Source organism: Netta rufina, assembly GCF_964035555.1.
Source record: "Netta rufina genome assembly, chromosome: 15".
Classification (NCBI taxonomy): Eukaryota; Metazoa; Chordata; class Aves; order Anseriformes; family Anatidae; genus Netta; species Netta rufina.
Window position 1 is genome coordinate 15409453 of NC_140138.1, and position 22337 is coordinate 15431789.

The following is a 22337-nucleotide window of genomic DNA, read 5'->3' on the forward strand; positions in this document are numbered from 1 at the left end:
TCAGCTCCGGGAATAACTTGGGAAAACGAAACCAACTGCGCCAGCAGCCCCTCTGAAGTTTGCCTGCTCTGCCAAGCAGGACAGAGGCTGCCCAATAAGTAATGAAAGCTGGCTGCACCCTAAAATCCTCCCCCCCCCCCCCGGTGCACCCCTGTGCAAAGCCCTGCGTGGGGCACCCCATGGTGGTGGCGGAGCTGGGGGGGCTCAGCCCAGCCCCACTCTGGCTGGAGCTGCTCAGGTGTTCTCGGAGGCTGTTGAAACCCCCCCCAGGAGCCCCCTAACTTGCCATGGGGTGCCTCAGGGGGGCTGCACGCTATCTCTTCCCCCCCTTCCATTTTATTAGGGTTGCTGTGGGGGCGGACGTGCCGTGTCCCACAACGCAGCCGAGCGCAAACGCGAGGGTCGCACCCCTTTAATAACCCACCGCGAGACACTGGGGGGGGGGGGGGAACCAAAAAACCCCCCAAAACCACCCAAACAGCTTTATTCCCACTCCAACCTAGATTCCTCAGGGCCCCTTCCCATCCCACGCCCCCCAAAAAAGACAGAAAGGCCGCGCTCCCCGGGGCCCCCCCCCCACACCATGGGGCCACCAAACGGCACCCGCGGGGCGGTGGGCGAGGGTCTGGGGGTCCCAGGCCGGCCGGGTGGGCTGGGTGGTGGCGGAGGGGCTGCCACGCGGGGTGGGGCTCCCCGAGGGTAAGCTCGGTTGGGTTGCGCGGGGGGTAAGGAAAAAAAAAAAAAAAAACCCCGCCCGTAGAACCAGCGCCACGCAGCCAATAAGCGCGGCGGCCGGAGTGGAGTGATCCTGCATCACGGCGCGGGGCCCGCGATTACATCATGTCGGGGCCGCCGGGATCCGCCGCCGGGGCCACGTGGTGCTGCCCGAGCCGCCGGGACGCTCAACTTCCCCGGCACGGGGCAAGGAGGAGATGGGAAACGAACCGCGGCCACCACGGCGAGCGCTGGGCGCACGGATGGATGGGCTCGAGTGGCCACCTTGGGCTCGAGTGGCCACCTTGGGCTCATGTGGCCACTTTGGGCTCATGTGGCCACTTCGGGTTCGTGTGGCTGCATCGGGTTCATGCGGCTGCATCGGGTTCATGTGGCTGCATCGGGCTTGTATGGCCACTTTGGGCTCATGTGGCCACTTTGGGCACGTGGCCACACCGGGTTCGTGTGGCCACTTTAGGCTCCTGTGGCCACTTTGGACTCTTGTGGCCACTTTGCGCCCGTGGCCACCTCGGGCTCGCAGCACTGGGGCTGCCCCCAGCACCCCGACCCCAGCACCCCTCGTGCAGCTGGCACCCGCTGCCCCCAACCACCCCTGTCCCTCCCTGCCCCTCGTGCCCGGGGTTGCTGTGCCCCAGCGGGTGCTGCCAGCGGATCCAAAGCCTCTCCCTCGTTACCCGAGGCTGAGGTGGCAGCCGTCCCCTCCGGAGGCACCTGGGTCCCTGCTGGAGGTAGAGGAAGATTTTGGGGTCTGGGGATCTCTGCCCCATGCACAGGGGGGGGCAGCGCACCCGTCTGGTGCCCACCGCAGGGCATGGCACTGCAGGTTTCCCCCCGGAGCTTTTTCTGGGGATTCCTCCCCGAGCTGTGCGCCCACCAGGACGCTTCTGACACAGGCACGAGCTCAGCACCCCCATCCTTCACAAACGAGGATGTGGGAAGCAAATTCCTGGCCCGTAAGTCAGGAGAAGCTGGGGCTGGGAACCTGGGGGCACCGCAGCGCCCAGCAGCTCGTCCCCAGCCGCTTTCTAGGTCACCAAAAGCTGACCCCAAGCCACTCCCTGAGGGCCATCAGGGCACCCCGGGCACAAGAGGTGTCCCCCAAGCACCCCCCGTGCCCGTCCCCAGCCAAGACACCCGAGGGACAGAGAGCGCAGGGCCCGGTGACACGAGTAGTGCGTTTATTGGAGAATCTCACATGCAGGAACCAAAGTAGAGATGATTTCTGGAACAAGTTAAACGACGGCGGATTAATACAGGTGTATCTCCCGTAAGTGAACACTTGCTAGGTGAATACAGCAACGTTTTAGTGTTGGGTTTCTTCGCTTTTTTTTTTTTTTTTTTCTTTTTTTTTTGCGTTTTGTTCCTCTTTACGCAGTCGATCTCTGTAAGTAGTTACGTCCCCCTTCTCTCCCTACCCCCTTCCCAAACAACAACAAAAAAATACCCAGTATCTTCAGTAAATAAATATTATCCGCTTTCATCTGGAAAGCCTACAGCTGTAATATACAGAGAAGCTATTACACAGGTTACATTTGTGGGGCTAACGACAGCTCGTAATGCCGGGTACGGAACGAGGAGCTCGTACTCATAAAAACACCGAGCTGCAAGGTGGGCGCCTGTTTGCCGCGGGCTCAGCAGGACCAGAGCTTGGTGAGGCTCCAAATCCAGCTGGCCCTCAGCAAAACGCATCCTCACCTCTCTCCTGGATGGAGCAGCGAGGACGCCGGGGCTGGGAGCCTGCTCCAGAGGCTGCATTTTGGGGTGAATTGTGCTGGCGGACACCAGCATCGCCTCCGAGGGCATGGCTGGGGATCCCTCCTCGGCAGGAGCCGTGGGTGCCCCAGCAGCTGAAGGGTGACCTCCAGGACGCCTACAAATCCGCCCGCCGATTGCCTGCTTCAGTATTTCCATAAAAATATCCGTCCTGAGCTGTTTTTTTTTGTTGTTTTCTTTCTTTTTTTTTTTTTTTTTTCCAGGGTAGGCTCGGCGAGCCTTGTGGTTAGCACGGAGGAGGTAAACAATGACTGGGCTGGATGAGGCTGGCCAGGGGATGGAGATAGCACAGGCAGCGCCCCGCAGGATCCCAGCAGCCACAAGGAGACCTCAGCACCCCTGGGATGGAGGAGACGGCTGGAAATGCTGCTGGCTTTGCTCTCCCAGCTCCTGAAAGCAGGCTCCACGAGGCTCCCAGTACGCACCAGTCTCCCCAGTTAGGCTGTTCCCTTTCAAAGCCACCGGGCCACGTTTTTACGAGCAGTTCTGCGAGCCTCGCCGAAGCACCCTGGGTGTCCGTACGGCACGTTGTGAGCTACCACACCTGCCGAAGGAGCAGCTGCGATCTACACGCGGCAATTAAAAAAAAAAAAAAAAACGAAGGAGGCATTTAAATAGAAAGCATTCATTCCTTACACCTCGGGGTTCACAGAAGGGGTTAAAAACACACCGGAAAGGGAATACACTGACAAAATAAATATCTCAACCTAGGACAGGGTTGGATTAGAACTGACGAAGGACCCCGGGAATAATTTAGTGTCGTTAGCAAGCCGTGCCCCCCGGCCTGCCCGCGGAGCCTCGGGATGGTTCCCCAGGCGCAAAGCTCCGTCCCCCTTCTCGCTCACACCACGGCCACTTGCAGAGAGGAATTTAGGGTGAAAGCGAAGGAAAAATTAATCACGGGTCAGTCTTCCGAAGCGAAAAGCCCCTTCCCTTTCCTCCCAGGCTGTTTCCAGCTTGCAGGTTATCCGCAGAGCGCACGAGGACGGGGAAGGTGGGGGATCCTGATACAGGACATTAGGGAGCTCCAGCGCAGCTCTCCGTCTGTGAAAGGAGGCTCAGGACAAACCTTGGCTCCTCCACGCGCTCTTTCCCTGCCATAATTTCCCTTCCTTGCATGCTGGGTGCTGTGGGAGCCAGCCCGGGGGGCTGCACCTCACCGAGGGTCCCCCCAGCCCCCCAAGGGAGGCATCCCCTGGGTGCTGTCCTATTCCCAGCACAGCGCCAGCACCTCCATGAGCACGGCCCTGGCTTTCCAGCAGGTAACACGAGGCATCAGGAGGGTTACGAGCACCAAAGGGTCCCCTCGAGCTGTGCCAGCACGTGCTGCACACCTCCCCTCAGCCCCAGCCCTCTTCTTTCATTTCTTTTCCTCCCCAGCTGCAGGGAGCAGGGAGTCACCGACAGCTCCGTGAGCTCTTCCCAAAAGGGAGCGGGTTCTTGCTGCAGCAACAGCTCGAGGTTGGGACAGGCTTAGGAGGAAGAAGCAGGGTTCCCAGCTCCCTGTCTCTGCATAGGGCTGGGGGAAGGAGGGGCAGAAAATCCACAGCTGTGGGGGACTCTGGGGGGCTCCGGTGACAGCCCCGGTGCTGTTCTTGCCACTCAGCATCATTTGGCACCGCTCCGCGCTTGAGCAATGTGCTTATTGCCCTGGGCTTGGCAGGGAAGCTGGATTAACATGCTCAGAATCACCTGATGCGGCCATTTACGGGGTCGACGCGTTTCAAGGATTTAGAAGCAGAAGCACACTCCTAAAAACACCCACGGAGCTTTTTTCTGCACCGACGGGAATACCCACAGCTCCTTCTGCGCCGGCGAGGCTGCTCGGGCCATCACCAGACGCTGTCTGGAATCACATCAGCGCCTCAGCAGAAGTTTCCTCGGGTTTCTGGAGCTCGGGGCCACAGCTGCAGGAAGGCAGAGCCTGGCAGGAGCTGGCTGCGGGGTGTCTGGCACCCCAGAACCTGAGCATCGGGCTCACCTCGTGCCGGAGAGCGAGGGTGGCGCGGGAGAGCAGCAGGGCACGCCTGCCACCAACGCAGGCTGTCCTGGAGCTTTCCTTCAGCCACAGAGAGGAGAAAAATTGAGGGAAACCCTCTGCAGACTCACACAGAGGGGCTTCGGGGATGTGGAGGGTGAGGCAGCAAGCAGGGAGAAGAGGCAGCGTGGTCCCCAAGCTATCTCCATCCTTACACCGATTTTCCTTGGCCGCTTGCAAGCCGTGCAGGGGGCTACGGGGCAGCAGGGGGGGCAAAGCAGAGCTGGGGGTGGCCAAGGCAGGCAGGGCAGGACAGAGGGGAGGGTGGCAGGGACAGCAGAGAGGGCCAGCTGACCTGGGGTGTCCTGGAAACCCTGACACCAAACAATTCTTCCCTGCAGAGCTGGAACTGACAGCCCTCAGCCCACCAGGGACGAGGTTTTTCTGCGTCGCGAGGCACCGAGCGCGGCGTGCCTGGGAGAGTTTGTTAGGAGCTGAACTAACCGTGCCCGGATAGGAGCCTCTATCGCTCTCACATCAGCTGCCTGCAGCACGGCTTCGTGGTCTAGAAGCAGCACCGGAGCCAGCTCGGCACGCAGCAGCAGCCCGGGCAGCCCGGCCGTGCCAAGGCGAGGTGGGCGCACGGGGAGGAATCCCCCCAGGAAGAGCAGCCCCCCAGGAGCTGGGAGTGATAAAGGGGCAGGGGCTGCAAAGGACGCTCCAAAAACATTTAGGATTCCATCTAGCATGGCCACAATCATCCAACGCTCTCTCAGGCCCTAAAGGAAAGGAGTTGTTCCTCCTCCAGCTCGGCCACGGCCAGTCCCTCCACGGATAACCACCTCCACCAGCATTCCCTCACGAGCCTCTGTAGGGTTCTCCTCTCCTCACAGATGCTATTTACGCCAGCCCAGACAAACGCAGGGCTCTGCAGCCACTGAGGAAGGGATCTAAGGTAAGGAAAAAAATAACCCAGCTATTTTAAAAAAAAGGCAAACACGCTAGAAAAAAATAAAATAAAATAAAATTAAAAAATCCTCCTGCGCGAATGCTCTCCCAAAGAGTAAAATGCTCGCTGTGCTGACGCTCCAGCACCCATTCAGCTCGGCGCTTTTCATTCTTGTCAACTGCCAGAGCGACCGGACAGAGCCAGCAGCCTGCTTTCAAATTAGAGCAAGCCCAGATAAAACACAAGGAAGAAAATACCCTGTGAGATTAGGAATACGGAGCGCCGCGCAAAGCGGGGAGAAGCGGCCACCATATGGTAGCAGGAGATGTGTGAGTGGGAGAGTAAAGGATTTTAACTTGTGAAGCACATGTTGAAAGGGGAACAGTTGCTCCTTGCTGTCGAATCCAACACGAAAGCCAATACATTAACATTTTATCTAAAAATAAAGCCACACTCCCTCTGAACACTCCAGCTCAGTCAATTACATGCTGATCGACAGAGCAGTCTACTTGGCAGGACCTGCCTACAGAAGAGGATGATCCCTACATAAATCGAAGGGCAAGGCTGCTCTCTCCCCTCTGGGCTTTTGTTTCAACACAGTGTGACGTACTCATGCATTCGAAAGAGGTTTTCAGCATCAAGAGCTGGTTTTGTGCAGCCGGGAGAGGAAGGAGGGGATTAAGCAAGTGCTGGAAAATCGTGGTCTGGCAGGAAGAGCGTCGGACTTAAATAGAAAGAAGTCGGCTTTGTGGGGAGGGGTTGCTGGAGATGGAGAGGGAGGAGAAGGAGGAGAAGCGATCGGTGGAGCCGGGGGGGCGAGGGGGGCGTTGTTAGCCGAGTGCTGAGAGAGGACGAGGTGGCCGGACGGCGATTTTTCTCCTGCAGAGCCCAGGGGGTGGCCGAGCAAATCCTCAGAGTGCGAAGAGGGCGTCCTCCGAGCGCTCCTGCTTTTTCCTGCTCGAAGGGTTTGTCGGCGGGGTGGGGGCTTCCAGGGGAGGGGACGGCAGGTTGGGAACCATCTCGGCCGCCTTGGCTCGCTCTTCTAGAAATTTGTCGAATTCTGCAATGCAAAAAAAAAAAAAAGAAGGAAAGCGGGTAAGACGTGGGGCTGTGCCTTCAGCCCCGGGGTCCGAAATCCCTGGTGTCCCACCAGGCTGGGATTGCAGGAAAGGGCACGGATGTCCTCTGAGCCACCCCAGCTCAGGCAGCAAGGGGGATGAAAGCCCAACCTACAGGATCAGCACGGCAGGAGAGGGGAAACCTCCTTCCATAGGGCTGAGCAGCTCGGACATGCACCCTCCGGGCACCAACACAGCGCGCAGCCAAGGGAGATGGCAGGAAAGCGCTTACAGCGGGGAGGGCTCCTCAATAAACACCAACTTTTTGCAATGAAATGCTCTCTTCCGAGCACACAGAAGCATTTGTTGGGGAGCAGCAGGCTGGGAGAAGCCGGCATCTCAGCAGGGATCAGAGATCATTCAGTCTGGACACTAACAGGGCATGGCTCACAGCCACGGGCATCTCCGCTTACCTTCGCTGGTCACTCCTTCTTCCAGCTCATCTCCCTTCTGCAATTGGAACAAAAAGGAGTGTGAACACACAGGCAGAGCCTCGCCCCCGCTCTCACCCCTCGTACCCGTTAAATGCAACGGGACGGCTCCCACCACTCACTTCCAGACGCTAACTGCTGAGCAAATAGGGGAAATCGGGGAAAAGGCAGGGCCCCCGCAGCAGGCCAGTGGCGAGCGACACGTCACCGAGCTGAGAGCTGAAGGAGCAGCACCAGAGATGCCTCTGAAGGTTGCTGGTGGCAGCTGGCTGCAAAATTGTTCCCTGCTGGAGCTGAGAGGCAGCCCAGCTCTGCCTCCACTTCAGACTGAAGGACTGCTCCAAACCTGGGCTGCACGAGGCAGAAAGCACCCCCACACGCCCCTTAAAAAGGTCTGTGGGTGTGGGGTGCTTTCAAAGAAAATGTGCTTTTAGCTGAGAAAGCACACATGCCACAAAATAATTTAGGGACCGTGTTCTTCCCGTGGGGGTTCATTTTAGATGCCCTACAAAATAACAGAGGTTCCTGGTGCCCAGGCTGTGAGGTACAAAGGCCGGGATGCCGTGGGGCCAGGACGTTTCTACCAGCTGTGTGCACTTCCAGGTGGGAATTTCCAACAGTTCTTTCAGGAGGAAATTGAGTCCAAGGAGGTGGCATCCTTGTCAGTCTGTTAGGACACTAAAAAAAGCACGGGCTTTCCCACCAGGGGAGTGTGAGCACCAAAATGTCACCTAGCATCTGAAAGCTTTCCATGGTCCTGAGGTTCCCCAGGGTACCTGCAGCAGCCACATGCACTTGTAATTTTCCCCAGTTTACCCCAAAAGGGGTGAGGGGATACCTACAGATCACCTAACCTCTGGTTTGCTCTTTTTAGGGCAGAACAGATGCACAGAGCTCCCTCGGTACCTCTCCAGAGCTTTATATCTCCTGATAAATTAATTTACCTGGGTCAGAGCCCCCAGCTCTGGCTGGAGGAGGGCTGCGGGAGCAGGGAGCTGCCTCTGCAGCATGGAGCACCGGGAGGAGGTGTTCCTGATGGGCACGGTGACCACACAAAGGAACACTTTGGTTCCTTTTTCTTGTTCTTTTCCTTTGGAAAGAACAGCCTGAACTGCAACCCACCACCCGGCCCCAAAGCGCTCTCGGTTAATTTGAGTCAGGTGCTTGCATCAAAAAAAACAAACCCAAACCCTGAATAAATGTGTACTGGCTGTGCCACCGCCTAACCCACGTGTGTCCTGGCACAGCAAAACAAACCCCAGACAGAAAGAAAAGCTACTGATGTCTTCGGTTTGTTTGTTCGATAATTACCAGACGCTAATCTTTCGGGAGAAACTGAAAGCTGTAAACACTGGAGAGACGTTGTTATAAATTTTTATTGTTATTATTATTACTATTATTGGTGTTGTGATGATGAAATGTATCAAGATTTCCTGCTCACGTATTTAAAAGCATCTTGATTTGGAAGGCACCGAGGCCCTGATGCAATAGCTCCAAGAGCCTGGAAGCAAACCTGTCCTTGGGTAGCTTTAAGCACGTGGTTGAAGTTTGGTGGGGGACTCAGGTAACCCTAGGACACGTTTAAATGCTTCCTTCTGCAGGGAGCAGAAACACGCAATGTCTGGAGAAGGAGCATGGAGAAGGGAGAACAAAACAGGGCAGAAAAAAACGTGTTGGATTGCTGAGCACAGCCCCATCGCCCCCTGCTTACATACACCCCCCCAAAGGAATTAAGCTATGAGATTTGGATTTTTCTCTGCTCCCTGTTATGAGAAACACCAGGAACTGCAATGCATGGAAAATCATCTCATTATCGTGTGGAAAATGAAAAAATAAAGCGTCTCACCAAGTCGGTACTGAGCCACTCCTCAATGTCATCCATGACAGAGGACTGTGCAACAGGGATCTAGGGAGTGCAGCGAGAGAACAGCAAGGCAGGCAAAACCCAAAACACATCCACAACCATGGCCACAGAGTGATGGAAAATGCCAGAAAGGAGATTAAAAAAAAAAAAAAAACAGAAACAAAACAAAAACAGAGATGTAACATGTGCTGGAAAAAAAAAAAAGGCAACAAAATATAAATGGCATTTCAAATAAAGAAACACTCGGAAAGGAACTTATGAACAACAAGGCTAAAAAAAAACGAGAGAAAGATTATGAGGAATGACGTGACTGGATGCCAGCAAGATGGGTAAACTTCTCGACCACATATTAAAACCATCAAGACGGACTGATGATTCTAATCTTGATCGTGAAAAGCTTTTCAGGGTAGAATACTGGATATCAGTTAAGCTTTTAAATGTTCAATTTACACTTTTTTTTAATTCTTTTTTTAAATGGGTATCGGGCACAGTGAGGGGTTAGCAGAAAGAGGGGCCCAAAGCCTTCTGGCACCACCCGTATGAAAGCAATTTCACTTTTTCTGAAGGTGGAGGCGGCCCAAGCCTCAGACAAACAGCGACGTTTCCCTCCGGATCCTCCTCCCACCGCACCACGCAGGGCTCGGCGAGCCTCAACACAGCAGCTTATGGAAACCTAAAAAAATAAAAAAAAAAAACAGCCCTGCTCCTCTCCAAAGGCAGCCCTAGGGGAGGCAGCGGGTCCGAGCCTGTGCCAGCACAGCGTGGAGTCCCCAGGGTGCAGCGAGGAGGAGGACGGGGCTGCGGCTCCTGCTGCTCCCTGCTCCTGCCCCTTGGCACCGTGCAGTGCCGGCTGGAGCACAGCCACCAGGCTCCCACCACAAATAACTCCACAAAAAGGCTCGAAGGTGGCCCGTCCTGCTGTGATAACACCGTTGACCATGTGCTGTGTGCCAGGGGACTGGGCACGGTGTGCTGGGCGCTGCGGCGCAGCCGTGGCACGAAGCGCTGCGGGCAGCAGGGGGGGAAATGATTGAAGCTAGCCGTAGGGTTTCCTGGTGAACTACGCTGCTGAAAGACAACGGAGGGCTGTGGAAGGAGTAAACAGGAAAGCACCACGACGGGGCTAGTAAGGACAACCCGAGGAACACTCGAGAAGCAGCGGCAGGCGTGCAGGTGGCAGGGCAGGGCACGGCAGGCGAGCAGCGGGGCTGGCGGGCGAGAGAGCCTGGCGGGGCTGGGGAGGCTTCCCCAGGAAGAAAAGGTGGCAGGGGCTGGCCACAGCTTTCCCTGGAGGCTTTTTGGGAACAGAAGAGCTGGCGGAGGCTTTGCAGGTGGATCCAGAGGGAGCTGCAGCTTTCCCAGGGACTTGTAGGGGAGGCAGACAGACAGACACTGACTGAGAGGCAGCGATTTGACATTTTGCCTTGCTTTCGGCTACCACGTGAAGATCCGAAGCAGAAAATCTGCTCCTGCAGTTGGGTTTGGAACGGGGCAGGTTTAGGATAACTAAAATTTGTAATGGGGAGCTGAGCCGTGCACGTACGGTGCTAGCACCGTGTGCTGAAGCCGCTGCGAGCTGGCGCGGATGGCGAGCAACGAGGGGAGAGCTCTCCAGACATCTCCCAACGTGTTCCTTCCCAAGGACAAGTCACATCTTGTAGAACCGACTCGTTAGTTTAACAGCTTTTGGGAACCCGGCTTCAGAGATATGAAGCAATGAATTTATTCAGCCTCCAGCAACCTGAAAGCAGTGCTTTGGGAGGTGCAGCCTGCCGAGCTGCCGGCTGGTTTGCAGCTCCGAAAGACACCTAGATTTCTTTAAGGATATTAAAAAATGTGTGGATTTTAATTTTTTTTTTCCTTGAATAAAGTCAGCGCAGCTGCTCTAAAAAGCCCGGTGGGCGCTGTATCAGGAGGAAGAGGGATTCAGATCTTGGCTGTCCTGAAAATACGCCAGGTGAGCGAGCAAGGAATGGATTCCCCAAAATCACCGGGCTCTCGGGTCTGCAGGAATCCTCCGAGAACAGCTCAGCAGTTTAAGCAGTTATGCTGTTGTGTTTTGTAAGATTTTTTTTAAAAAAAAGGAAAAAAAAATCTACTTTCAGGCAGACCTACTTTATACAACAAACAAACAAGAGCCTTAGAAGTGCGGAAACGCTTTGCACGGGTCACGTCTAAGAAGCACAGGGAGCTGTAAGATAAACATGTGAGCACGGCAGACATTTGCTGTTCAGCACTGGCCTTTTAACGAGCTTCCCCCCATCTTCCAGGAATTTCACCACACTTCCAGAAAAGCCGAGGATCGGTATCTGCCATGCTCAAACTCCCCATTTCCTTTCCTCAGACTCTCAGCCCCGTTTTCCCCATAAATCACGGGTTAAACATATCGGGTTTAATTTGTTCGAGAATGAAACGGGGCTGGAGGGGGAGGGCTCTCAAGAGCAACCGAAAGTTATGAAAGGTTTTAACTACAACCTTGTGCCATTTACGGAACTGACCACACACAGAAGTTCACTTTTTGCCAGCCTGTTGTGCGTTTGGCAGGCCTCCCCTTTCCAGAAGCCCTAAATTGAAGAATGCGGAGGGGACTTTTGTTCGAGCTAATCCCCGAAAACACGACAGAAGCAAAGTGAAAATAAATTAGCCGGTTTACACATTCCAAAGACAACAATTTATGGGAACAAACAGCGGTGGCAGCCGCAGACTACATGGCAATGGGATAGTGTCCTGTTAATACTTTGATTATGCAAACATCCACGGTCTAGTGGAGCTCCCAGTCTTGGCAAGACAGCTCCCGAGATAGTCAGTGCTGGCTGCAAGAGCTGTTTTTATAAGAATATCAGGATTCCCTTTTTTTTTTTTTTTAAAGGCTACGCTCACTGTAAATGGAAATTAAGTCACCGAATATTTTGGGGTGCTTTAACTAGATTTAAATAAACGATGGGCTCGTTGTTCAAATTCCTTTTTTTTTGTTTAGTCTTTGGAAAATCCTACAAATGGGATCGTTTCAAGAGGACTGAAAGGGAAATGGAACAGGAGGGCCAGCAGAACAAAAGGGAGCTATCAACGCCTCAAAGCCCACAGGAACCTGGGTTTTGGGCTCACACTCACATAAGTTGGATTGTGTTGGTGTTCTCACCAGGAGCCAAAAGCCAAAGTATTGCCAATATATTTCCTCAGAAGTCATGAAATCCAATATTCTACCCTTAAAAAGACAGTTTAAGGTTATTATTATCACATTTTATTTCTATTAAAAATGATCCCACCGGAAAAAAAAAAAAAAAAAAAAGAAGCAGGTATGAAATGACAATCCAGGTCTCTAGGTGAGCTCATTAATGTTCTTAAAGTGTTTAACAAGGCTCATGCTAATTGTTGCTAGACTACTGTCTTGTAGGAGCTTCGTTAATTCCACTCCTTTCCAGATGTTTAACAAAGCTGACACCGGTACGGGGCTGGCTGCTGCTCCCCCCCTAGGTGAGCAGTAGGGAAGAAAAGGGCTGTTAATCCTACAGAACTGGAGCAACCTCCTCCAGCTCCCCCCCCTCTAAACCCTCATGATCTATTTCGAGCTGCTGTGATCTTGAAATAGCTGCCCGGCCTCGAGAGTAGAAGGCGCTTGGCTTTACGTGCAGGGCTGCAATTAGCCACTTGATTACCTGTAAGCACGTTTACGCCCCGTGGATGGGGAAGGCGAGGGCTCAGGTGTTCCCAGCGCAGCCTGTTGTGCCGGCACCCCGACCTGCAGAGCTGGATCCCACAGGCATGCCCCCATCCACGTGTGGGGATCACGCTTCTTGCAGTGGGCCCTAAAATCCGACAGCTTGGCAGGCAGGGATGCCCGTGTCCTCGTCAGGATGAGGGAACGTTGCCTGCTTGCCTTCAGAAAGGAGAGGGGTCCTACCACATGTAGAAGCAAGATCTTCACATGATTTCAAGCAATTTGGTCTCCAAGATGACTTTTTTTTTCAAGAATTTTATGTTTCCCAAATCATTTCCATATCCTAAATCCTATCTTTCTACTGAAAATAGACTTAGCAGCATCCTACTTTGCTGCTAATTAACATCAACTCAGCAAGGATTTCACTTAATCCCTGCCCACAGAACTTTACAGCAGGGCAGAACCTCCCCTCTGGCCTGGCATGCTGCTGGGGGTGAGGATGCAAGGCTGAAAGCTGTTTGTTTTTCTTCTGTGCGCTCTGGTTTGGTTTCATTCCTCCCTCGCCACCGTCCCAGTGTCTGTCCTGACACGGTTCAAACACCAGCTGCTTCTTGCTTTTGCAACAGATACCCAGCTGGCAGGTGAGTGATCCATTATTCTACCAAATGGATCTATTCATGCAAATCTCAAGAGCAGCCCGAGTTAAGGGGAAGGGGAACTGGAATTACCTGCGCTAAGAAGTGGTGGTGGCCTCATGGTGAAGTCTGAGCCCAAGAGGTGCTGCTGCAGCCCCCTGCACACCACCAGCACGGCCTGCCCTGCAAAAAGCACTGCTGGACTGGACAGCTTGGCTAAAATCCCGGAGATGTGCTCGAAAAAGGAACATTTTCTGAGGATAAAACTACATTAGCTTTAGTGGATAAAAGGGGTTTGTGTCTCCATGGTCCTGCCATCATCTTGCCAGCAGAAGTGGGCTGGAGGTTAAGCTGAAAGAGAAACAACGCTGCCAAATTCCCCAGGAGGGTGCCCGGGGGAGCCCTGAAGGAGCCTGCCCCATGAAGGTGTGCTGGGGAAGTGGGACGCACAGAAGTGGAGTGCGAAGAGCTCCACCCTAAGCTTCAATGGGTCTGTAAACATCAGGTCAGGTCAGAGGGATGTGACAACAGCTCTGGTAGGTTTCTTCTGAGAGGAGAACAGGAGAGAAAACCCTTTCTGTGGTCTCGGTGTTGTACAGGCACAGTTTAGGGCAATGTCAGCTCACCCCTCTTTCCCCCTCATCTCAAAAGCACAAAAAGTTGCCAAAGAGCCCACACACCGGGTTTGTACCCGGGGCGCTGGTTGCTCCACCTGCTTTGCAAATGCTACAGCCGTATTAACACATCTAGGTAAGAGCTACAGCCAGTTAGGAGAGAAACGGGGTTAATTATTAGTTGGGTTTTATTTTAGGCACTTCTCTCTCACATGGAGCGTACAAACGAGGCGAGAAGCTTGTAAGAGCAGCGACTGGCTGTACAGCCGGGCCCCCTTCCCTCCCCAAATCCCTCTGCCTCCGTGAGTGGTGCAGTATCCTTTTTCCAGGCTGAATAACCACAAGCCAACGAAGGAATATTGTGTTTGTTTGTGTTTTTTTGTGTTTTTTTTTTTTTTTTAATAACGCCGTGGCGTGAGCGGTGTGAACAGCAGGGGTGCCGATTTCATGCTTCCCTGCTCTTGTAAACAGTGGAAAGGCAAAGAGGAGGAACTCACTCAATCAGAGGATTGTTCATTATGGATGAACACCTAACGCTAGCACCGCGCATCGCTGGCTGCAACGGAGCCTCCGAGCAGCACGAGCCTGGGTGAGGCAGCCAAGAGCATCGGGGCAGGGCGAGCTGCTCCCTGCACGGCTCTTCCATGCTCCTGTTACGAGCTGAGGGTCTCCAACAGGCACAGAAATAAATTCTGTCTTGCAAGGATGGGTACCTGCATCTGCGTGTGCCTACGGGTGGTAGCAGGCTGCTTGCACAGGCCAGCAGATAGGGCTGTAAAAAATATATACGTGTGCCCAGGCACTGTGCATGCTCCAGGCACGCAGACTGCTCCCAAATGCACAAAATGACCCTCGGAAATAACCTGGAATTGCCCTAAACCTAGCAGGAAAAACACCAAGTGTTTCGCAGAGCCGGTGCACTCTGACACTGCACGCTCTGAGTTTTCCCAGCCTGAAATTCTCTGGGGTGTTTCTCTTGTCAAGCATCGCTGGCTTTGTCTGGGGGCATTCGTGGTCCTCCTGTTCCAGAGGCATCCGGACACCCAGCCCCATGCACTGGGCTGCAAGCACGTCCCAGCCCCGAGGGATTTCTGCACCGCACGTTTCTGAACTCGGCTGCAGTCAGGACGGTCTCAATAGGACTTCCTGGACTTTGTTCAGCTCGGTCACATTACTGGTACTGTTCTCAAACACTTGAAATGATGGATTATGTAGTCCAAAAATACAAAATTGGTCTTGGAACTTGGCTTTAAGGCAGGGCAGAGGCTATTTTTTAACCTACCTCTCTGATTTCGGCACTTAAAGCACGCTTTCCAACTTCTCTCTCCAAGCATGTTGAAAAAGGACGACTTCAAACAAGGTCAGATGTGCACATATTTGGAGACAGATCTCCAGAAGCGTGATTTTATCAGAACGCTGGCATCGTCAGGCACAGGAATTAAACCCTTGAAGCCAGAAACGCTGTTGTACCTTTTGGAGTCTGAATCCTAATGCCTGCTTAATTCCCTGACTGGGGTGGAAGATGTCAATTTGGGTCGTAGTTCTCCCATTCTCTTCTTTTCATACTGAAGTACCCCTGCGTTATTTAGTTCAATTAAACACGATCCTACAACCTATAGATGTTTTTTCCAGACCACAAAGTTAGGCACTACCAGAAGAGGCTGCTTTAAAGGCACCTAGAAAGTGTCCCCTTTACGAACAAGCTGCACGAGACTTGTGTTTATCCCTCGAAAAGTGGATACTGCATAAATAAATCAAGACAGTACAAGGAAGCGATTTGATCCCCAGGCCTCTTCCAAAGGTGGTGTGTGATGCTACAAATAATTAGGCTGCTCACAGGCCTTTGTCCTGCACAAACCAGAAATCGGTGCAAATTTTCCCTTTGCCCCAGGTAACGATGTAGGTGGGAAACAAACTCCGTGTACTGTCTGATTTCAAGTGGTTGAGTAGGGCAGGATGAGAGGTGAATGAAGGGTGGTTATTCTAGGTAAAGGGACCGGGGTGGGCAGGAGGAATCGCTTCCGTGGTGAAGTCCTCACCATTCCTTGTGTAATTAGCCACTTGTCTATGGGCTCCATGTCTGAGTTCCCACCTTTACCTCTCCTCTGTGTTGAGAACAGAAAGGTCCATAAAGAGAGAAACCACAGCAACACCCGTGATAAAGTAACATAACAGCAGCAAGTCGAAAGCTTCACACACACCCACACACCCACACACACCCCGTGGTAGCTTCTGGCAGCAGCTGCATCCCCCTCTGCAGCCCGCAGAAGCATCCTGGCAGTCGTTCAGGCTGCCCACCTCTAAGAGCAGCCAAGGTTAAAGGACTGCTGATGCCTCCTGTCCCCTCTGTGCAGGTTGCAGGCTGCGTGGCACAGCGCTGCAGGGGCTCTCAGGATGGCTTCTTGTCCTCCAGAACTTTGTCCCCGAGCTGGGGTGCGGGCACAGAGCCACCTCTGATGCTCCAGAGGGGTTTGCTCGGGACCAGCATCGTGTGGCAGTTCCAGCTCTCTGGTCCTGCCCAAACGGGGCTGGCTGAGCAGAGCCACGTGTGAGTTTGTGTCCCTGCACCCTGCTACCTGTCCTGCGTGGGATGCCTCTCCTGTCCCCATTACAACAGATAATCAGCTGTGATTTCGTATCTCTCATTTCAGTCCTTGTGCTAGGAGGAAAAAAAAAAAAAGGGGGGGGGAGAAAATCACTCCAACTTTATCCAGTCTCTGCGTAACACTGGAGAATTGTTTCTTGGACACCTCTCCTCCCAGTTGCGATCGCGCAACAACTCTGTGGCAACAAAAGCAATTCCCAACATGGAAAAGCAATATTAAGAAAACAGCATATTTTTAGCTCGTCTCGTTTCCAGCTGCTAAATCATATTAAAAGACAGCTAATGCCACGTGACCAGCCGTCTCTCCACAGACCTTTCTGAGAATGACTACATTAGAAATGTCGGATGTGCTGAAATTTAGCACTGGACAACTGTGCTGGAAGAAGACGTGTGTGAAGAATGTGTTGCAAAGCTTTTGGCTCCTCCCTAGAGCTGTTCTTAAATTAGCTCTCTGCCCAAATTAACGCGTGTCTTTCATTTAGGGAGCGCTGCCAGTTTTTTCCTACACATGCCAGGGCTGGTAACTTTAGGGAAGTTTCGTTTTTTTATTTCCCTTCAGAGGAGCCACCCACAAGCCTCACAACGCTAGCCTTGTTTACCAACTACCCAAGGATTGCGTTTCAAAACAAGCTATTCCGATTACCTGATCCAGTCATCAGGACCTTTGAGAAGAGGCTGAAAGTCCCTACAACATCTCAGAGCCCAAAGTTCCCTAACCCATGAAGTGCTTGTCCCCAAAAAACTTTGACCCATCAGATTAGCTTCGATTCAGCCCTTTGAACTGATAGCACTCGGGGCAGAGCAGCTGTGCTGGTGCAGATGACACGTCACAGCGGTGCCTCCAGCTGAGCTGAGTGTTAATAAACACGGGGGTGACCCCAAGCCCCAGTAGCTAAGTGCAGGCCCCTTGCTTTTGGCTAGCTGGGAACAAGGAGCAGAGTCCCAGATCCTTCCCCAGGCCTTCCCAGTAGCACAGCTCAGTGACTCTGGGGGGTTGGACGGCACCACCAGCTCCAGGGATTCCTCTCTCACTCCCCGGTGTACTTCTGCCCCTGCCTCCCCATGCTTCCCCCTTTCCTTTCAGGAATGAATTTTTGGCATGAATTTTCATGCTTGAAACTGGCCGCAGGACTGACCTGGGCTCTAAATTACCCTTTTTGCAAGAGGGGGCAGCAAGAAGCAGGCAGGTTTGTTGGGTGGGGGAGCTCCGTAAGAAATCACTGCTGAAGCCCTGCTGCCTCTGAGCGATGGCCAAGGCAGGCAGGCAGCTGTGATCTGACCCCAGCTGGCTCCAAGCACAAAACTCTCCCTGGCTCACAGCACAAGCTGCCAGGCGTGCCAGCTGCCCAGAGCACTCCCATTTCAACTTCTGAAAGAACCAGGGTGGGATCGGCCAAGGCGTGGGGAGGCGATTCTCCTCGGAGGGTGCGTGTGCAGGCTGCCTCTCCCCTGCTACGCTGGCTCTCCCGTGCTCCCTAGTGGTCAGCACACACCAGGATTGGCCTAGGGAAAGGCTCTGCACTTGCTCTGCCATCTAAAAACTTCCACTCTTTCATACCCAGCTGTGTGCAACTGTTCTAAAAAAAAGCAGGGTGGTAGAAAGGGGTTGAGGGATGATCCAAAAGCTCTTTTCACGTCTGCCTTCATAGGGGCATGCACACAGGGGCCAAGCTCACTCTCCAGGACAAGTTTCTAGGATCATCCAGTGTGATGAGGCAGCCTGGGGGGCTCTTTTGCCCACAAGAGGCAGTGGGAGCCTGCCCTGGGACAGAACAGCCTGCATGCAAGGACAGCTTTGGCACGGCATGTGAAGCACTAAGTCTACACGATTTCTCCTCCTGTAACTTGCTTTTGTATCCATGCACTTTAAGCAAAGGCTAGCAGATTAAGACTGCACCAACTTTCATAAGAAAAAGCAAAGCAAACAGATGCACGCCAGTGTTGACACGATGTTCCCTACTTATTCTTCTCAGCAACAACTCCAGTTAAAGAAATGGACCCCCCAGGCAAGCTGCGTGAACGCAGGACAATTTACCCGCTCTCATTTTGAAGTCTTTTAGGCTGGCGTACTAAGTAGCAGCTCTTTAGAAATCATTACTGAGCAAGTGCTTGCTCATAGATATCAATTTCAAAATAGCCGGTACCAGCACGTCACCGGAATACAGAATGAGAAGTCTCAGTCAAAGCAGCTGTCTCCAGCCTGGATTCCACACACAGCCTCAGAAAACGAACCGCAGAGCAGCCACCTACCACTCCCGTGTTCTGTTTCCGAACATCCAGGGCGGACGCCAGTCCTTTGACAGCCTGTGGGTCCTCGTATGTCACGCTGAAAGAGAGGAACAAACCCCAGAAACTAGAAGGAAGTCCAGCAGTCACCCGTGCAGAACGTACACGCTGCTCTGATTTACTTCCCCTGCAATCAGAGAGCGTGTTCTTTTTCTTAACAGGACCTGAAGTGTGCTAAGTGCATTCCAGAAGAGGAATGTGCTCTGTATAAAGAGTGGCTATCGGTTCCAGCGAGCTTGTTGAATTAAAAGGAGCAAGATTGGCATTATGAAAGGTAGGCAAATAGGTTATGAGGCACCATAAGCACATCCAACAGCTAGCAGGGGACTCTGAAAGGAGGCCTGATTACAGACTGTGTTTTGCAGAGCTTTCAGGATGACATTTGGAAGCCTGACCTTGACGCATGGAGGGGAGGAGGCAGAGAGAAACTTGAAGACAGGTGAAACCTAGCAAGAACTAAAGCAAAGCGTACAAAGAAGGGCACTGAGCTGGTTAATCATCATCTGTTTGCAGAGGCTGGATTTTTAAAAAGCTTCTTAAATTGCTGCATCGAAAGGAAACGCACTAGCCAGCCAACAGAGGCAACCATATCGTTTCTCTGAGCGCAGGGGGTGAACCAGGAGTTGAAGCAGATGCCAGCACCTGCCCATAAATCTGCCCCGGCAGGAGCCGTGGGTCTGAGCAGGACGAGCACTTTCCCCTGCAGCGTGCTGGCTTCTCCCAGGCTCTGAGCACAGCACCCAGAGGCTCTCACCTACACATCGTGGCATGTCACACTCGCATCTTTACTGCCTCGCTGTTGCTCACGGAGTACAGTCCGAGGAAGATACAGCAATCCTCCCCTGTGCAATCGCGTGCTCCTTGTTCTATTAGCTCAGAGAAGTAGATAGAGGTGCAGTGTGGGAAGGCTAGTTTCGCGCTTCATTTAGCGCAAGAGACAGAGGGAACTCCATTAAATCTCTCTGCAATGCATCTCCTTTCTGCCTACACATTAGGGCTCTCAGCCTGAAATCTCCAGTGGTAACGCGTGTCTCTACAGTAGAGCACATCTCCTCAACACTGACACTGCAGCTGAGGCACTACAAGCAGCTATACTCATGACTGCAAATGAGAGATCGCAGTAAGCTTGCCAGCTGAAGTTTTCCAGAGCTGTTAAGGTCTGAGCTAAACTATTTAACAACATTTCGTGGATCGAGACAAGACATTAATGATGTTCTGACTGCTGGTAGCCACTACGTCCTCATGAATTTGAGACCAGGAGGAGGCAAGAAATAACATATGAAAGAAAAATACCTGAGTGTCTTTTAATGAATCTCACTTGACAAGGATCAAAGGATTTCTTAATAGGTGCACAGATTTGTTTTACATTAAAATAATTGGACCTGTTAAATACCCATGAAATTGCCAGATTTGCAGCTCTGCAGATGCAAGCCCTTCACATATAAACAAATTAAAGATAGTACAGCAGCCGGGCAAGCTACGCTGCCTTGACATCCTGAGAGAGTCTCGCTGCTGGGCCAAAGGGAGAGTTTAACTGGATATTAACTCTGCCCCTGATGACTGCAATTCAGTCACCAAAGTACATCCATGACCTTCAACGAAGGACCCTTAAGCTCCTCTACCTCAAGCACTGGCTGGGTGGACGGGGTGACAAGCTTTTGTGAGAGGAAGCATCTGCAGAAGTAAAAGCAAGCTCATTTCCAAGTTTCCAGTGAGCTCACTAACTAAGATGGGTCAAGTAACATTACTCAGCCGGTCTGCTCTGCCCAGAAGTAAGAACTTTCCCATTTTCTAGTACTCATAAAGACCAGCAGGATAAGGCCTGGATTAAAAGCACAAAAACATACATCAAGACTACTTTTGCAGTCTGGAGCGAAGCAAAGAAGTTTCAGATTTATGACCTTAGAAAACAGCAGGGCCATGACTCAAACAGTAAAGACAAACTCCAACATACTTCTTTCGCTGCTCAGCCAAGGAACTGCCTCTCGTCTGTGCAAACATGTCGAAGTCATCACGAGGGTTACTGTGTTGTAGGGAGCCGAGCGTGCCACTGACGCTGTTTGTACCCAAGTCTGCAAAAGAAACGAACCAATGAAACAGCAAACCACGGGCAAGCACCGCTGCCGTGACTGTGAGAGGAAGTCACTAACAATACAGCTACAAACGTCATCTGGTTAGCAGTTGGAGCGCTGAGCACAACTGTCCAGAAGAGGCTGGAGGCTGCCTGCTCCACAACTAAAAGAGGAAAATGGCTCCTTGTAAATCCCAAGAACCCACTGTGAGAAGAGTTCGCACTAGGGATCTCAGCAATTGCTCAGACCTGCTCCCACACTCACACACCTGGATTTCCTAGCAGCCCCAAGCATGCTGTTCAAGACCCACAGACTGCTCAGGCTTGAAAAGATCCATGCATTGCAGCCTTGTGCTCATAGACACTGCTTAGATCAGGTACTCACCAAGCCCTGCAAGCTGTGAAGAAAGTGAAGACTGGGGTGTTGAGTTTCCGACCATTGGGCTTACTACAGCTGGAGAGCCAGGCCCCAAATCTATTAAGTTATCTTCTGTCACCTCGTTCAGTACCTGTTGGGGCACAAAAGCACAGTGAGTTACACATGCCGGAGATTTATTCCTGCAGTACAACATTTAACCCCCCAAAAATAACGGTTGCTTCCTAAAAAGACCTTTCTTGTGTACTTCCAAGTGGAGTCTTCCCTTGGGTACTAGGGTGATGAGTGCAGAAGAGAAAGGGTCAGACAGTAAAGAACTGTTTGACTGCTCAGGACAGCAGGGAATCTACATCTCCTCAGATTTATCTAATGTGTCTGTGTTCTCCACCTCTTTTAGCACTAGACCACTGTGAATGTCAGAAGTCTGCCCAGACTCAGAAGCAATCAAAAAAGTCAACAGATGAAAGAAAATCCATCAAGGACTGTAAACACAGAGATGTTTTAGAGCAGCGCCTTCCTGAGCTAAAAGTGTCACCTGACGTTTGCCACATTCTTATGCTCTTCTCTTTGTTCCCACTATTAACCACCACCACAGGCAGGACCCAGGGCTGGATGGACTTTGATCTGATCTGGCATGGCTAGTATGGTGTAACCACTGCTGCAATAAATGGAGCTAGGTACTTACTCCATTGCTGGCATTTTGCGTCGAACGTCCTGATCGGTAACGTTCAAATCTGTTAAAAAAAAAATAAATCAAAATCAACACGGACTGTTAAAGTCACCAACAAACAACGAAAAATACAAGTTTATAACGAAGTCGTGAAATGCTTGTGACTGAACTTAGCTTTCATTGCTTCAAAAGAGAACTTTAAAAGCTTTAACTCCAAGCTAGGACGAAGAGAGGACAGCTACAGGAGTTGCATCCTCGCTAGTGTGGATATTAAGTTGACTAATCTGACCTTGCAGCACACGCATGCCTGAAAAACACTGTAGGATTTGTCTTTGTTTTTTTCTTTTTTCATTAAGTGCTTCTTGATAGACTATCCTGTTAGCCAAGGGACAGGAGCAACTGCAGTAAGATTGATGCTCCCAGCTAAACAAGTTGAGCACCGCAGTGAGTCTTACTCCCACTTAACAGCTCCCTCTTGCTGCAATACATGTAAATTAGAAGCCATACGCATGCCAGCACGGCCCTATCCAGGCAGCTTGTGTCAAGAGCAGCAGTACTTAGTAAATAATTTCTT

The 22337-nt window shown here is 52.2% G+C and overlaps 1 protein-coding gene across 2 annotated transcripts in view; it reads right to left on the reverse strand.

Annotated features, from left to right (window-relative positions):
- Positions 1–1917: 1917 nt before the first annotated feature.
- Positions 1918–22337, reverse strand: part of TOM1L2 (target of myb1 like 2 membrane trafficking protein) — a 33941-nt gene continuing 13521 nt past the window's right edge. Inside the window, exons 8-14 of one of the 2 annotated variants that reach the window (XM_084296202.1) lie at positions 21779–21827; positions 21103–21226; positions 20601–20718; positions 18611–18686; positions 8831–8890; positions 6967–7003; positions 1918–6495 (exon numbers count right to left, since the gene is read on the reverse strand). In XM_084296202.1, the coding sequence (XP_084152328.1) occupies positions 6347–6495; positions 6967–7003; positions 8831–8890; positions 18611–18686; positions 20601–20718; positions 21103–21226; positions 21779–21827 (613 nt within the window). In that variant the 3' untranslated portion in view covers positions 1918–6346. The remainder of the gene's footprint in view (positions 6496–6966; positions 7004–8830; positions 8891–18610; positions 18687–20600; positions 20719–21102; positions 21227–21778; positions 21828–22337) is intronic. The other variant, XM_084296203.1, reaches the window with a different exon arrangement.